Consider the following 17,010-nt stretch of genomic DNA (forward strand, 5'->3'; position numbering starts at 1 on the left):
GAAATAACTGACTCATCATCAAGTTTTGTTGATTTGAATCAGCTGTATAGTGCTGGCGCAAGACCAAGTTTGGGAAACCCTGGGTGAGGTAGGGAAAAAAACAAAGCCTGTAACACATACTTACGTACTTATGTATCATAATGGTTAATGTCATTGCTATTTGAATGATGAATATATTTTCTTTATTTACATGTAATTGACAAGTCCTCATCAGCTGTATGCCGATTAAAAGATTTATTCGGGACCCACTCCTAAATCACACAGTAGTTCACGACACTGCTATTGAAACGTCTAGGTTGCTTTATAAAGGTGTGTAATTATTATTATTATATTATTTTTACAAAAAAGCAAAGCTTTGCTATCATTTAAAATTACACACCTATTGACATTCATCACACATCTGTTGTGTATCATTCTACTTCATTTCAAGTGACGCACATACATTCACAACAGATCCGTGATGCTGTTGTATCATGTCAACAAGAGACTCCCCACAATCTGTTCACTTTGTTTTTAAATTACCCCCCCCCCCCCCCCTCCCAAATTATATTTAAATGGTGTTCCTAATGATTAATAGCTCTAGCTTCCTTGCTGTCTTGTTTTGCTTCATTTGAGAAAGTCAAATAGGGTATCTGGCGCATGTTGTCGCTAATGTCATTGGTCATGGATATGCTAAAAAAGGCGATGATGGTAGCCCTATAATGGTAGCGGCATTAGCATATTATAAGCAGTATTTTTATGAATCATTACATTCCAGTTATATTAACCGGCCAAACATAGCCTAGCTAATAAAAAAAATCACACCAAGACTGATTAAATACTTGACTGCTTTACTTTTCTTTTTAACTCTGCTCCTTTATAAAGTCTGGAATAATTACTAGCTGCCCTCCTTTGAGATTTCTTCCATAATGAATTAGTATGCAACTGCCAATGCTGGAGTGAACATAATTTGAATAAAAATATATATTTTGGTGTACAGCGACAAAAGAGTAAGTATTTGCTTTAATGACAACGGTTGGTTTTGTTTTAACCTCACACAAAACAACGAAAAAAATATCAGTTGCAGTGTTTTCTTCAGGTCCTTCTTTATGTTTCATTGACCTTATGCCATAACATTATAAATACCCTTGGCCTAAAAAATAGTATACAGTAACTACTGTGATGCCTAGTTGAATTTTCTGTAATTAACGCGTCATTTGTTATACACATATTATATTGGCAAGCAAACTGAAATACATTGTTTGATTCTCCCCGTATATTTCCGGCTACCTATGCTGCAATTACACTGCACTTACAAGGGTGTGATAAATTTTTTACGGAAGTGGTATAAAGTCTACATTTTGTAAATAGTTCTTCACAGGGGTGGCAGGGTAACCTAGTGGTTAGGGTGTTGGGCTAGTAATCGGAAGGTTGCAAGTTCAAATCCCCGAGCTGACAAGGTACAACTCTGTCATTCTGCCCCATAACAGGCAGTTAACCCACTAGGCTGTCATTGAAAATAAGAATTTGTTCTTAACTGACTTGCCTAGTAAAATAAAGGTAAAAAATAATAATTATAGGTTAAAAATAGACCAGTCGATTTGTTTTCTCCACAAATATCCATTTAATCTTCACAAATTTACTGAAAATCACAGTTTATTGAAAGAAAGGTCAAATAACACAGATCAATGTAGCTAGGAGTAACTACTCAGTGCATGGCACATTCTCAGGGAGACGACTCATTGTGAGTCTTTGGCTCTTCACCTCTAGCATGTTAAAGGCAGAAAGAGCTCTGAAATATTAAATGTTGAAAGTTGGCCAGCCAACTTGAGAGCCTATATACTTTAAAATATGGAGGAGAGAGTAAATTAACCTTGCTACAATGAGTGACAAACCATATTTGTAAGTTTGGTGTTACAGCAGTTTTTGATAATGGGACTACTTATATTACAGAATATCATGACCTCACCAGTGCAAAGGGATTTATTTAGAAATAACACACATTTACTGTAGAAAGTAGTGTCCTCGCTCTGAAAATAAAACAACAATGAACAATCATAAAACAAGTTACCAATGCCATTGCTACCTTTTAAAAGAAGTCTAGAATGCATGCCATGTTATTATGCAGGTTTTCAATCGAAAAAATTTAAACATTTCACGGTTGAGAAGTTTGTTTTCGTCCAACAATTCCTGTGTCTCTTTTGCAAACTGTGTGTGTGTGTGTGTGTGTGGGGGCACAAGTATGTGCTCTGAAAAAGATCTCCAGGTAACGCAGGTGTTCTGCATCTCCAATGACATCCCATCCATTCAGTTGTTTTTGTGTAGCTTCGTGTTTTTGCTGCCTCCCTCTACTTCCTCCCTGCCATCTGAGGGCTTTGCATTTGATTTTCCAATCTGCGCTGCAGGCCTTTGCTGTTGACAATACAAAAGACAAGAATGTATAGCTCATAAACAACAGCGGCAGAGTAACAGAGAAACAATGGGCTACTGTACAGAAACAATACTGGATTGATGACAGCAGTACTAACAATACAGCAGTATTACTTAAATAATACAGCAGTATTACTTCACACTCGTGTTGATTAGCCTATCCCTTTTACTGGAAATATACACTCCACATACACTTAGGTCTGGGACAATACCAGTGTTGCAATATATATTTTGTTCCCAGGCAAAATAGAAAACTTGAAGCTGTCCTTTAAAAAGCTGCTGTATGTAAAATATTGTGTGATTATAACTACGTTTCCATCCACAGTTTTTATGCAAGTAAAATCATACTATATATATATATTTTTTTTACAGCTGTGATAGAAACAGGTAGTTTCGGTACAATTTAATAAATGCAGACAGATAATTTGAGATGAGATATTTTAGTGTCGGTTAAATTAATTATGCGAGAAATGCTGGTGGAAACACTTATGTACAAATATTGATATAATAACAAAAGTTGAGCTTTAACCAAAATGTATGTTATTTTTCATTTTTTAAACAACTAATTGACCAACAGTTGGTTACATTTTTGAATTCCATTTAAATTTTTTTCTGAGCTGAATGCGCAGTTTCTCTAGAGATGAATTAGATCAAGCCCGAACTGTGCAATGTGGTAGGGGGTTGTAGTTTCCAACAGGCTAATATTCTACATACAGTACCAGACAAAAGTTTGGACACACATACTCATTCAAGTGTTTTTCTTTATTTTTACTATTTTCTACATTGTAGAAAAATAGTGAACACATCAAAACTATGAAATAACACATATGGAATCATGTAGTAACCAAAAAAGTGTATTGTAAAAAATGTATTTTATATTTGTGATTCTTCAAATAGCCACCCTTTGCCTTGACAGATTTGCACACTCTTGGCGTTCTCTCAACCAACTTCACCTGGAATGCTTTTCCAACAGTCTTGAAGGAGTTCCCACATGTGCTGAGCACTTGTTGGCTGCTTTTCCTTCACTCTGCGGTCCAACTCATCCCAAACCATCTCAATTGGGTTGAGTTCGGGAGATTGTGGAGGCCAGGTCATCTGATGCAGCACTCCATCATTCTCCTTCTTGGTCAAATAGCCCTTACACAGCCTGGTGGTGTGTTGGGTCATTGTCCTGTTGAAAAACAAATGATAGTCACACTAAGAGCAAAACAGATGGGATGGAGTATCGCTGCAGAATGCTGTGGTAGCCATGCTGATTAAGTGTGCCTTGAAATCTAAATAAATCACAGCAAAGCACCATCACACCTCCTCCATGCTTCACGGTGCGAACCACACATGCAGAGATCATCCGTTCACCTACTCTGCGTCTCACAAAGACACAGCGGTTGGAACCAAACATTTTAAATTTGGACTCATCAGACCAAAGGTTAGATTTCCACCGGCCTAATGTCCATTGCTCGTATTTCTTGGCCCAAGCAAGTCTCTTCCTTTTATTGGTGTCCTTTAGTAGTGGTTTCTTTGCAGGAATTCGACCATGAAGGCCTGATTCATCTGAACAGTTGATGTCGAGATGTGTCTGTTACTTGAACTCTGTGAATCATTTATTTGGGCTGCAATTTCTGAGGCTGGTAACTCTAACTCTAACTCTCTTATCCTCTGCAGCAGAGGTACCTCTGGGTCTTCCTTTCCTGTGGCGGTCCTCATGGGAGACAGTTTCATCATAGCGCTTGAAGGTTTTTGGGACTGTACTTGAAGAAACTTTCAAAGTTCTTGAAATGTTCCGGATTGACTGACCTTCATGTCTTAAAGTAATGATGGACTGACGTTTCTCTTTGCTTATTTGAACTGTTCTTGCCATAATATAGACTTGGTCACCCTGTCACAACACAACTGATTGGCTCAATCACATTAAAAAGGAAAGAGATTTCACAAATTAACTTTTAACAAGACACACCTGTTAATTGAAATGCATTCCAGTTGACTACCTCATGAAGCTGTTTGAGAGAATTCCAAGAGTGCAAAGCTGTCATCAAAGCAAAGGGTGGCTACATTGTAGAATATAAAATATAAAATATATGTTGTTTAACACTTTTTTGGTTACTACATGATTCCATATGTGTAACATCTTCACTAATATTCTACAATGTAGAAAATAGTTTAAAAAAATAAAGAAAAACCCTGGAATGAGTAGGTGTGTCCAATTTTTTGACTGGTACTGTAGTTTTAGCGCAGAAAACGTGATAATTAACCACAATGACCAGAATCTATTGCGCACCTACTTGTCCGGTCTGTGTGGGCACGGAGGCGGACAGAAGAATGCACGATTGAGAGGGATAGAGAGCAGTTGCTTTGCGAGGTGTTAGTACCTGAAATCGAAGTGGATCAAAGTGATTGATAGTTGGTATTCAGTAGTCATAAAAGTGTTCCTTACAAATACAATTTTTATTTTGTCAGACAGCATAGGCAGCAGCTCTATAGAGATGAGATGATGACTTGGGATGAAATAATGTCAGCTAGCATCCGTTTACTGTTAACCAACATTGCATTGGGCTCCCGAGTGGCGTAGTGGTCTAAGGCATTGCTTCTCAGTGCAAAAGGTGTCATGGCAGTCCCTTGTTCGAATCCAGGCTGGATCACATCCAGCTGTGATTGGGAGTCCCATAGGGCGGCACACAAATGGCCCAGCGTCGCCGGGGGAGGCTGTCATTGTAAATAAAACTTTGTTCTTAACTGACTTGTCTAGTTATGTAAAGGTTAAAAAAAAATGTTTTGCTGGATACCTTGAGGCTTCTGCATCACACTTTCTGTCAGTGGCCAAGCCTTTCATTGCCTGAAGTAAAGCCAATACAAACAAACAACATATACAGTGGGGCAAAAAGGTATTTAGTCAGCCACCAATTGTGCAAGTTTTCCCACTTAAAAAGATGAGAGAGGCCTGTAATTTTCATTATAGGTACACTTCAACTATGACAGACAAAATGAGAAAAAATATCCAGAAAATCACATTGTAGGATTTTTAAAGAATTTATTTGCAAATTATGGGGGAAAATAAGTATTTGGTCACCTACAAACAAGCAAGATTTCTGGCTCTCACAGACCTTCAAGAGGCTCCTCTGTTCTCCACTCGTTACCTGTATTAATGGCACCTGTTTGAACTTGTTATCAGTATAAAAGACACCTGTCCACAACCTCAAACATTCACACTCCAAACTCCACTATGGCCAAGACCAAAGAGCTGTCAAAGGACACCAGAAACAAAATTGTAGACCTGCACCAGGCTGGGAAGACTGAATCTGCAATAGGTGCGCAGCTTGGTTTGAAGAAATCAACTGTGGGAGCAATTATTAGGAAATGGAAGACATACAAGACCACTGATAATCTCCCTCGATCTGGGGCTCCACGCAAGATCTCACCCCGTGGGGTCAAAATGATCACAAGAACGGTGAGCAAAAATCCCAGAACCACACGGGGGGACCTACTGAATGACCTGCAGAGAGCTGGGACCAAAGTAACAAAGCCTACCATCAGTAACACACTACGCCGCCAGGGACTCAAATCCTGCAGTGCCAGACGTGTCCCCCTGCTTAAGCCAGTACATGTCCAGGCCCGTCTGAAGTTTGCTAGAGAGCATTTGGATGATCCAGAAGAAGATTGGGAGAATGTCATATGGTCAGATGAAACCAAAATATAACTTTTTGGTAAAAACTCACCTCATCGTGTTTGGAGGACAAAGAAAGCTGAGTTGCATAAAAAGAACACCATACCTACTGTGAAGCATGGGGGTGGAAACATCATGTTTTGGGGCTGTTTTTCTGCAAAGGGACCAGGACGACTGATCCGTGTAAAGGAAAGAATGAATGGGGCCATGTATCGTGAGATTTTGATTGAAAACCTCCTTCCATCAGCAAGGGCATTGAAGATGAAACGTGGCTGGGTCTTTCAGCATGACAATGATCCCAAACACACCGCCCGGGCAACGAAGGAGTGGCTTCGTAAGAAGCATTTCAAGGTCCTGGAGTGGCCTAGCCAGTCTCCAGATCTCAACCCATAGAAAATCTTTGGAGGGAGTTGAAAGTCTGTGTTGCCCAGCAACAGCCCCAAAACATCACTGCTCTAGAGTAGATCTGCATGGAGGAATGGGCCAAAATACCAGCAACAGTGTGTGAAAACCTTGTGAAGACTTACAGAAAACATTTGACCTCTGTCATTGCCAACAAAGGGTATATAACAAAGTATTGAGATACACTTTTGTTATTGACCAAATACTTATTTTCCACCATAATTTGCAAATAAATTCATAAAAAATCCTACAATGTGATTTTCTGGAATTTGTTTTCTCATTTTGTCTGTCATAGTTGAAGTGTACATATGAGGAAAATTACAGGCCTCTCTTATATTTTTAAGTTGGAGAACTTGCACAATTGGTGGCTGACTAAATACTTTTTTGCCCCACTGTAACTGTACAGATGCAGGATCTTAATTGTATCACCCTGTTGCAGTGTATTTGAGGTATAAAAAAGCTTCTAAATTCCACTTTGACATTTCAGACTTGATTTTCCCTCACGAAACATGTATCAACCCCTTACAAAAATGTCCATTAATTTGAATCCACACAATAATTCACATTTCCTCTTGCTGCGTGATTATTTCCATGCTGTAGCAGACTGGCTAAAATAAAATAAAATAAAATGGTATTTGTCACATGCTTCGTAAACAACAGGTGTAGACTAATAGTAAAATTATTACTTAAGGGCCCTTCCCAACAATGTGAGAGAAACATAAAATAATGTTAAAATAATAACACAAGGAATAAATACATAATGAGTAACGATAACTTGGCTATATACACGGGGTACCAGTACTGAGTCGATGTGCAGGCGTAGGAGGTATAGGTAGGGGTAAAGTGACGAGGCAACAGGATAGATAATAAACAGTAGCAGCAGCTTATGTGATGAGTCGAAAGAGTTAGTGCAAAGAGGGTCAACGTAGATAGTCTGGGTAGCTATTTGGTTAACTATTTAGTAGTCTATTGGCTTGGGGGTAGATGCTGGTTCCAGACTTGGTGCATTGGTACCACTTGCTGTGCGGTAGCAGAGAAAACCGTCTATGACATGGGTGGCTGGAGTCTTTGACAATTTGTAGGGCTGTCCTCTGACATTGCCTTGTATAGAGGTCCTAAATGGCAGGGAGCTCGGCCCCAGTGATGTACTGGGCCGTACGAACTACCTTCTGTAGCACCTTGCGGTTGGATGCCAAGCAGTTGCCATACCAGGTGGTGATACAGCCAGTCAAGATGCTCTCAATAATGCACTGTAGAACATTTTGAGGATCTGAGGGCCGATGACAAATCTTTTTAGCCTCCCGAGGAGGAAGAGGTGTTGTCATGCCTTCTTTACGACTGTGTTGGTGTGTGTAGACCATGTTAATTCCCTTAGTGATGTGAACACCAAGGAACTTGAAGCTCTCAACCCTCTCCACTACAGCCTCGTCAATGTGCTCAGCCCTCCGTTTCCTGTAGTCCACGATCAGCTCCTTTGTCTTGCTGACGTTGAGGGAGAGGTTGTGGTCCTGGCACCACTGACCTCCTCTTTATAGGCGGTCTCATCATTGTTGATGATCAGGCCTACCAACATCATGTCATCAACAAACGTAATGATGGTGTTGGAGTCGTGCCCCAGTGTTAAGGGTCAGCGTGGCGGATGTGTTGTTGCCTACACTCACCACCTGGGGGCGACCTGTCAGTGTTCAGTCCCAGGATCCTGAGCTTATTGATGAGCTTGGAGGACAATATGGTATTGAATGCTGAGCTGTAGTCAATGAACAGCATTCTCACATAGGTGTTCCTCTTGTTAAGGTTGGAGAAGGCATTGTGGAGTGCAATAGAGATTGCGTCATCTGTGGATATTTTGGGGTGGTATGGAGTGGGGTGATGGTGTTGATGTGAGCTATGACCAGCCTTTCAAAGCATTTCATGTCTACAGATGTGAGTGCTATGGGCGATAATCATTTAGACAAGTTACCTTGGCGTTGTTGAGCACAGGGACTATGGTGGTCTGCTTGAAACATGTATTGTAGGTATTACAGAATGGGTCAGGGAGATGTTGAAAATGTCAGTGAAGACACCCGACCAGCTGGTCAGTGTATGCTCTGAGTACGCATCCTGGTAATCTGTCTGGCCCCGTGGTCTTGTGAATGTTAGCCTGTTTAACACTTTGGCTACGGCGAGCAAGATCCGAGATTAATCCGGAACTGCTGTTGCTCTCATGCATGGTTCAGTGTTGCTTACCCCGAAGCAAGCATAGAAGGAATTTCGCTCATCTGGTAAGCTTGTGTCACTGGGCAGCTTGTGGTTGGGTTTCTTTTTGTAATCCGTGGTTGGTTTTAAGGTCTGCCACAGCCGACGAGCATTAGATCCGACTTAGTAGAATTTGATCTTAGTCCTATATTGATAGCTCGTCGAAGATATTAGCGGGATTTATTATAAGCATCCGGATTTGAGTCCTGCTCCTTGAAAGTGGCGACTTTAGCCTTTAGCTCAGTGCGGATGTTTTTGGTTGGGATATGTACGTATGATCACGGTGTGGACGACTTCGTCAATGCACTTATTAATGAAGCCGGTGACTGATGTGGTAAATTCCTCAATGTTATTGGATGAATCCCAGAACATATTCCAGTCTGTGCTAGCGAAACAGTCCTGTAGCTTAGCTTCCTCTTCATTGGACCACTTCAGTTTTGAGCGCGCCACTGGTGTTTCCTGTTAGAGTTTTTTGCTTGTAAGCAGGAATCAGGAGGATAGCTTTATGGTCTGCTTTGCCAAAGGGAGGGGGAGGGAGGGCTTTTAGTGCATTTCTGTGTGTGTACTAAAGGTGATCTACAATTTTGTTGCCTCTAGTTGCACGTGACGTTCTGGTAAAAAATGAGTTAAGACGTATTTCGGTTTCCCTGCATTAAAATGACCAGCCACGAGAAGCACCGCCTCTGGATGTGTATGTATTTTATCCATGTCCTTGTTCTGACACGACTCCAGGATAGGATAGTCTTCAACGGAGCTTGCCCAGTTTCTTCTCTAGTGAGTCTATATTGGCCAACAAAAACAGAGGACATGGCAGTCTAGATGCTCGCCGACGTAGTGTAATCATGACGCCGCCGCTTCCTCTTTCAAGACCTGGGGATCATAACGTCCAGAGCTGCTAACTTACTGAATTAAAAATCTTTCTCCAAATTGAGGTTAGTGATTCTGCTCTGATGTCCAGAAGCTGTTTTCGATCATAGGAAATGATGCAAAGAAAGTTAAAATCATAATAACACAAAATAAACATAGAATTGGTTAGGAGCGTGTACATCTTTAGGCTACATTTATCCTGTCACCTTTAGTGACGAACAAAAATCAGTTTATCAAGCAAAACACACCCTGAAAGAAATATACATTTAAGAAAAAAAAATACAAAATCGTGTTATTCTCAGTGTTTTTGAATGGTGACTACCCAACATGGCAGTGGAATTTAGGTTGACGTAAGGTCTCTTTCTCTCCCTCAGTCAGGCAGTTGAGTATCACATGCTCTGGGTGGCTGGCTGCCACATGGCCTTATCAGTGAGGGATCAGCCCCTTTGTGAGCACCTCTCCCTTATAATCAGTCAATTTGACAATGACCACAGGAGGGAGAAAGCACTGGGCCTTTGCTATTCCAAAGCTTTCCCGTGACCTAATAATATTGTCATGTTCATTCCATTCAACCTTTTCTCGTCCCAGGTTCGTCTCTATTATAATATAATCTCTTTTACCAGGGACCCTGACTCATAAGGTTAAGAATTAGGTTAAGAATAAACACTCGTTTGAATGTGGGTGGTATTACATAGATCATACTGTAGGCACGGTATAGGTATTAGCCATTTCCCCTGCAAATGGTTATAGAATCGATGGTAGCTGATCCTATTTCAGCATGACAGAGATGGAGAAATCTCACTTAAAATGCATGGCAGCGGCTCAGTTACACAGTGTTATACTACATTGCAATGGGATCTGTTTCGCTGTACCATCTGCCACGTCCAAACAGGTGTGACACTGCTTCCTTATGATTGAGTGAGCCAGGCTTGGATTTGTTTGGCAGAGCGCAATACAATCAATATCACAGTTCAGTAGATTGTGGTGGTATTTGCTGTAACAACGTGTATGTGCATGCAATGTATTAATTTCACCAAAATATCCCACACAGCCCACATTGTTATTCCCATGGGGAGAAATGCAAGAGGCACCTTGTAGAACGGGTCTTATGCTATGTACACCACAGCTCAAAAGATTGGGGTCACTTAGAAATGTCTTTGTTTTTAAAAGAAAAGCACATTTTTGGTCCATTAAAATAACGTAAAATTGATCAGAAATACAGTGCAGACATTGTTAATGTTGAAAATGACCATTGTAGCTGGAAACGGCAGACTTTTTATGGAATATAGGCGTACAGAGGCCCATTATCAGTAGCCATCACTCCTGTGTTCCAATGTCACGTTGTGTTAGCTAATCCAAGTTTATCATTTTAAAAGGCTAATCGATCATTAGAAAACCCTTTTGCAATTATGTTAGCACAGCTGAAAACTGATGTCCTGATTAAAAAAGCAATAAAACTGGCCTTCTTTAGACTAGTTGAGTATCTGGAGCATCAGTATTTGTGGATTCGATTACAGGCTCAAAATGTCCAGAAACAATGACCTTTCTTCTGAAACTCGTCAGTCTTGTTCTGAGAAATTAAGGCTATTCCATGCGAGAAATTGCCAAGAAACTGAAGATCTCGTACAATGCTGTGTACTACTCCCTTCACAGAACAGCGCAAACTGGCCCTATCCAGAATAGAAAGAGGAGTGGGAGGCCCCGGTGCACAACTGAGCAAGAGGACAAGTACATTAGAGTGTCTAGTTTGAGAAACAGATGCCTCACAAGTCCTCACTTGGCATCTTCATTAAATAGTACCCGCAAAACACCAGTCTCAACGTCAACATTGAAGAGGCAACTCCGGGATGCTGGCCTTCTAGGCAGAGTTCCTTTGTCCTGTGTGTGTGTTCTTTTGCCGATCTTAATCTTTTATTTTTATTGGCCAGTCCGAGATATGGCTTTTTCTTTGCAACTCTGCCTAGAAGGCCAGCATCCAGGCCTCCCACTCCTCTTTCTATTCTGGTCAGAGACAGTTAACAATGTTTACACTGTATTTCTGATCAATTTGATGTTATTTAATGGACCAAAAAATGATATTTTCTTTCGAAAAAAATGACATTTCTAAGTCACCCCAAACTTTTAAACGGTAGTGTATATAAACATTTAAATGCTAACCTTCTGTTCAAGCAGCTTTTTACTGTCGGGAGAGGATTCTGTCTCCGTCTGGTTTTGGAAGCAACCCCCGCCAATCTGTTGTGATACAAAGAAACACAAACTTAAATGTATTTCTTTATTTGACGGGGACAGTGCACATGAATCAAAATGTCATTGTAAATCTATGTAACTGTACCAGAGTTAGCTAAAGAGATCAATTTCATAAGGCCTGAACAAACAAGCTGGTCTAATGAAAATGCATGAGGTGAAAATAACTATTATACTGCAGATTAAAACCATTTTTACGGTGTGTGTCCATGCGATCATGCGTGAAAGTCATACAAGGACATCATTAGCGCCAGCGGGAATATTTCAAAGACAAACTTCAATAAACAGAGGCGGGATCCAGATCTCTCACAACCTGCATCCTTTCATTGTTGGATGAAAAGTAGAATCCAACATTTCCCTTTGAACAGAACTACTTTACTCATTACACCTACAGTGCTGTACTGTGGCTAAACGACCACAGATAATATAAAGACATACACCATACACATACACTCTGTTTCTACCCTCCAGTGTGGGTCTTGGCAAATAGTATTTGAATGATGTGAATGCCCCATCGTTTTTTTGCTTTCGTGGACGGTTACCACAGAATTCATATAGTTCAGTGGCAGTTACATTTGCGAGTACTCCTCAGTTTAGAAACACAAATGTTATGGGATCTGTGGCCCATCTCTTGGTGGCGGAGAGATTTTTTTTTAAATGTTAATGTCCTGCAATTCTACACATTTTACCATGGGGCGTAGAGATAATGTTGCAGTTTTATAGCACATTTTCTGCAATTCTACACATTGTTTCATGGGCCAGAGAGAAAATGTTGCAGTTTAAAAATGTATTTAATGCAATTCTACTCATTTTTGCCATGGGGCGGAGAGAAAACGTTGCACTTTTATGCCATGTGTGCTCCCTCTCTGGCCTCTAGGTCACCAGGCTGCTCGTTATGGCCCACACCTGTCACCATCGTTACGCACCTGCGCGTCATCAGATTCACCTGGACTCCATCACTTCCCTGATTACCTTCCCTATATATGCCACTCCCTTTGGTTCCTTCCCCCAGGCGTTATTGTTTCTGTTTCTTGTCTCTGTGCTGTTAGTGTTTCTTATTATGTTCTGTTTATTTGATTAAAAACACTCACTCCCCGACTCTCAGCGCACATTGTTACATTTTAAAGCAAATTTCCTGCAATTCGACACATTTGGCCATGACTTATGTCATGTTAATATGCTACATGTATCTGAGTATGCATGCCCAGACAGTAATTCGGCCATGATTATGACAAGGTTTAGATACCGGGCAAAACTAACTTACCTAGCAATCTATAAAATGTTAGTTGACGTGGGCTAATTGAGTGACTGTCAGTGACTGACATAACTACAGGAAAACTGCTGATGCACTACCAAATGTCAAAATTGCACCTTCAAGAACTTGGGACCAATGTTCCCTCAAATGTCTTTTGTCACTGAGCAAATGTCAGGTCTGCTGAGTGCAAAGTTGAATGTTGTGAAAATTATGTGTGAGTTTACTGTGAACATTGATGATGTACCTGCTTTGATGTACTGTTTTAACAGCCGCTACAGTAGCAGCCAATGTGTGGTGTTCAATGAGACTTGAAACAAACATGCAGGGCTTGACATTAACCTGTTTATCCACAAGGAGGTGACTGAACATTTTGTTGTGTTGATAGATCCACTTTACAAAATAACATGTATTATTATTCCCATATCATTAATAGACAGAATTAGACAAATTATGCTACCCACTGCCTATTGGCTACTTAGTTTAAAAAACGCATGAGATGAAAATAACTATTATACTGCAGATTAAAACAAATTTCACGGTGTGTATCCATGCGATCATGCGTGAAAGTCATACAAGGACATCATTAGCGCCAGCGGGAATATTTCAAAGACCAACTTCAATAAACAGAGGCGGGATCCAGATCTCTCACAACCTGCATCCTTTCATTGTTGGATGAAAAGTAGAATCCAACATTTCCCTTTGAACACCCCAATGGGCTCGGGAGGCGAAGGTCGAGTCATGCATCCCCCAAAACGTGGCTCGCCACCCGCCCGCACCAGTGTGTCGGAGGAAACACCTTTCAATTGACAACGAAGTCAGCCTGCAGACGCCCGGCCCGCCACAAGTTGCTAGAGCACATGAGACAAGTAAAGCCCCCCCCCCCCCCCCCCCCCCCCCCGACAAACCCTCCCCTAACCCAGACGACACTGGGCCAATTGTGCACCGCCCTATGGGACTCCCGGTCATGTCCGGTTGTGACACAGCCTGAGATCGAACTCAGGTCTGTAGTGAAGCTGTAGACGGCTGCGCCACTCAGAAGGCCAACACTGCCCCTTTATAGCGCTTTATCTGACTCGCTTTTCAAAGATGGCTAGAAATGTACACCTTTTGTGCTCTTGTAAGAAGAAATCACTCCCACATTGCTGACTACAAATGAGCTATAACTGGGCTAACTCACTATCTGACAAAGAATATGAATAAATGTGCACACCTGGCTACATGCAGTTCTCGCTTTGTTCTCAAAACAAGCGCACAATAATTGTGACTGCTCATGCTGTAAAACAGTCCAGTTCAAAGTAAATGGCACAAATCTATATATGGCAATGGTCTATTTGCATATAGACCTACTGTAGCTCGGATTGGTTATAGCGCACCGGTCTGTGTAGAGTACTGGCCTGAGTTGTGCCTGTCAATGCAATAGAATCCTACTCCGAACAAAATCTCTTGCATAGTTTGTTTTGTTTTGGTATGTTGCATTGAAAGTGGCTAATATTGCGTTTATTCGATCACAATTCCCACAGTAAAGGGAAAACTCTTGAAAGTTGAGTGAAGTTTAATCTCGAGCTTCTCTGTGCGGACTGATATTTCTTCTGCGTGGCAGTCCCGGTGAGCTGTGCACCCGCGCCCAGTTTAGAGGGAAGATTGCTTAGGCATAGTTAGGCAAAGCATAGTTCTGAGATATTGAGCATAAATGTTTTCATATCCCAGATCTCAAAACTGTATTGTAGTGAATTCTTCTTTCTTAACCCATTAATCTCCTCACCTTAAAGGTACCTAAAGTGTTGAGTATCAACAAAAAAACATTTGTAAATCTGTTTTTTTAAGGGGGTGCATTTGCAAATACAACCTTATGGCTCTGAAATGTCATTCTGGGTTCAGAATGTATAAATTATTTAAATTTCAATAGAAAAGTACAGATATTTAATGATTAAATGAAGAGAATACTCTTCCTTCCTTCTTTCTAATCATATCATCAAACATATTAATTCATGTTCATCACAAATTGGTTATCTCGATAGTTCCCTAAAATGCCAAATACACTATATCCTATGGATGGATAACTAGCAACATTGCTAAAGCTTGTGTCTGTAAAATGTATATCGGTTCAGAACTTTTGTGAAACAGCACAGTTAAAAATATATGGCAAATAGAATCTTCAGAGATACTGTAGATGGGAGGGATTTAGGGTAAAAAGGGATTAAAGATTAAAAACAAACAAAATATAACTATTGTACAATACTTTGTGTTCGTAAAATGTTTCTAGCATGTATAAGCTGGAAGTAGAAGCGTAAGTGTTGTTGTCCATTCATTTACTCCAATTAGGATAAAATAGGTCGTGGGGCAGGCACTGGTGGTACCGGGCCGGTGACACGCACCTCAGGACGAGCGCGAGGAGCAGGCACAGGACGTACTGGGCTGAGGAGGAGCACTGGAGGCCTGATGCGCGGGGCTGGTACATGTTGACCAAGTTTTGAAATCAGTGGAATGCCCGATGGAAACAGAGTATGATTACATCTGGATTACATCTTCAAACTAAGGGCAACCATGGCATCCGTGACAGAGAGGGAGAAGCATTCATCCATGTATACGGGTAATAGAGTCTAGCTAGTTATATTTTCAGATAATATACACTACCGTTCAAGAGTTTTGGGTCACTTAGAAATGTCTTTGTTTTTGAAAGAAAAGCACATTTTCTGTCCATTAAAATAACAAAATTCATCAGAAATACAGTGTAGACATTGTTAATGTTGTAAATGACTATTGTAGCTGGAACACAGGAGTGATGGTTGTTGATAAGGGGCCTCTGTACACCAATGTAGATTTTCCATGAAAAATCTGCCATTTCCAGCTACAATAGTCATTTACAACATTATCAATGTCTACACTGTATTTCTGATCAATTTGATGTTATTTTAATGGACAAAAAATTAGCTTTTCTTTCAAAAACAAGGACTTTTCTAAGTAACCCCAAACTTTTGAACTGTAATGTTTCTAATTTTGTTAGAAAGTAGTGTCATTGCAAGTTAACCTGTTGCGACGACCAAACCCGGATCCGGGATTCTATTTATAGACCTAAGCTCATTACCATAACGCAACGTTAACTATTCATGAAAATCGCAAATGAAATGAAATAAATATGCTAGCTCTCAAGCTTAGCCTTTTGTTAACAACACTGTCATCTCAGATTTTCAAAATATGCTTTTCAACCATAGGAAAACAATCATTTGTGTAACAGTAGCTAGCTAGCGTAGCATTTAGCGTTAGCATTAGCGTTAGCATTAGCGTTAGCATTTAGCAGGCAACTATCACAAAAACAAGTAAAGCCTTCAAATAAAATAACTTACCTTTGAAGAACTTCTGATGTTTTCAATGAGGAGACTCTCAGTTAGATAGCAGATGCTCCGTTTTTCCAAAAAGATTCTTTGTGTATTAGAAATAGCTCCGTTTTGTACATCACATTTGGCTACCAAAAAAAAAAAAAAAAAAAAAAAAAAACGAAAATTCAGCCCTCAAAACGCAAACTTTTTTCCAAATTAACTCCATAATATCGACTGAAACATGGCAAACGTGGTTTAGAATCAATCCTCAAGGTGTTTTTCCACATATCTCTTCAATGATATATCCTTCGTGGAAGCCTGGTTTCTCCTTGCTCTCAAATGGAAAAATAATTGCACCTGGCTTTACGCTCCAATTTCGACGCAGGGACACCAGGCGGACACTTGGAAAATGTAGTCTCTTATGGTCAATCTTCCAATGATATGCCTACAAATACGTCACAATGCTGCTAACACTTTGGGGGAACGACAGAAAGTGTAGGCTCATTCCTTGCGCAATCACAGCCATATAAGGAGACAATGGAAAACAGAGCTTCAGAAATTCTGCTCATTTCCTGGTTGATGCATCATCTTGGTTTCGCCTGTAGAATGAGTTCTGGGGCACT

The 17,010-nt window shown here is 40.5% G+C and overlaps 1 protein-coding gene across 4 annotated transcripts in view; it reads right to left on the minus strand.

Moving 5' to 3' along the window:
* Positions 1-1,579: 1,579 nt before the first annotated feature.
* Positions 1,580-17,010, minus strand: part of LOC139384811 (leucine zipper protein 2-like) — a 168,275-nt gene continuing 152,844 nt past the window's right edge. For 2 of the 4 annotated variants that reach the window (XM_071129703.1, XM_071129706.1), the window contains exons 11-12: positions 11,729-11,803; positions 1,580-2,391 (exon numbers count right to left, since the gene is read on the minus strand). In XM_071129703.1, the coding sequence (XP_070985804.1) occupies positions 2,287-2,391; positions 11,729-11,803 (180 nt within the window). In that variant the 3' untranslated portion in view covers positions 1,580-2,286. The remainder of the gene's footprint in view (positions 2,392-11,728; positions 11,804-17,010) is intronic. The other 2 variants (XM_071129704.1, XM_071129705.1) reach the window with 1 other exon arrangement.

The sequence above is a fragment of the Oncorhynchus clarkii genome, chromosome 26, assembly GCF_045791955.1.
Source record: "Oncorhynchus clarkii lewisi isolate Uvic-CL-2024 chromosome 26, UVic_Ocla_1.0, whole genome shotgun sequence".
In the NCBI taxonomy this organism is placed as follows: Eukaryota; Metazoa; Chordata; class Actinopteri; order Salmoniformes; family Salmonidae; genus Oncorhynchus; species Oncorhynchus clarkii.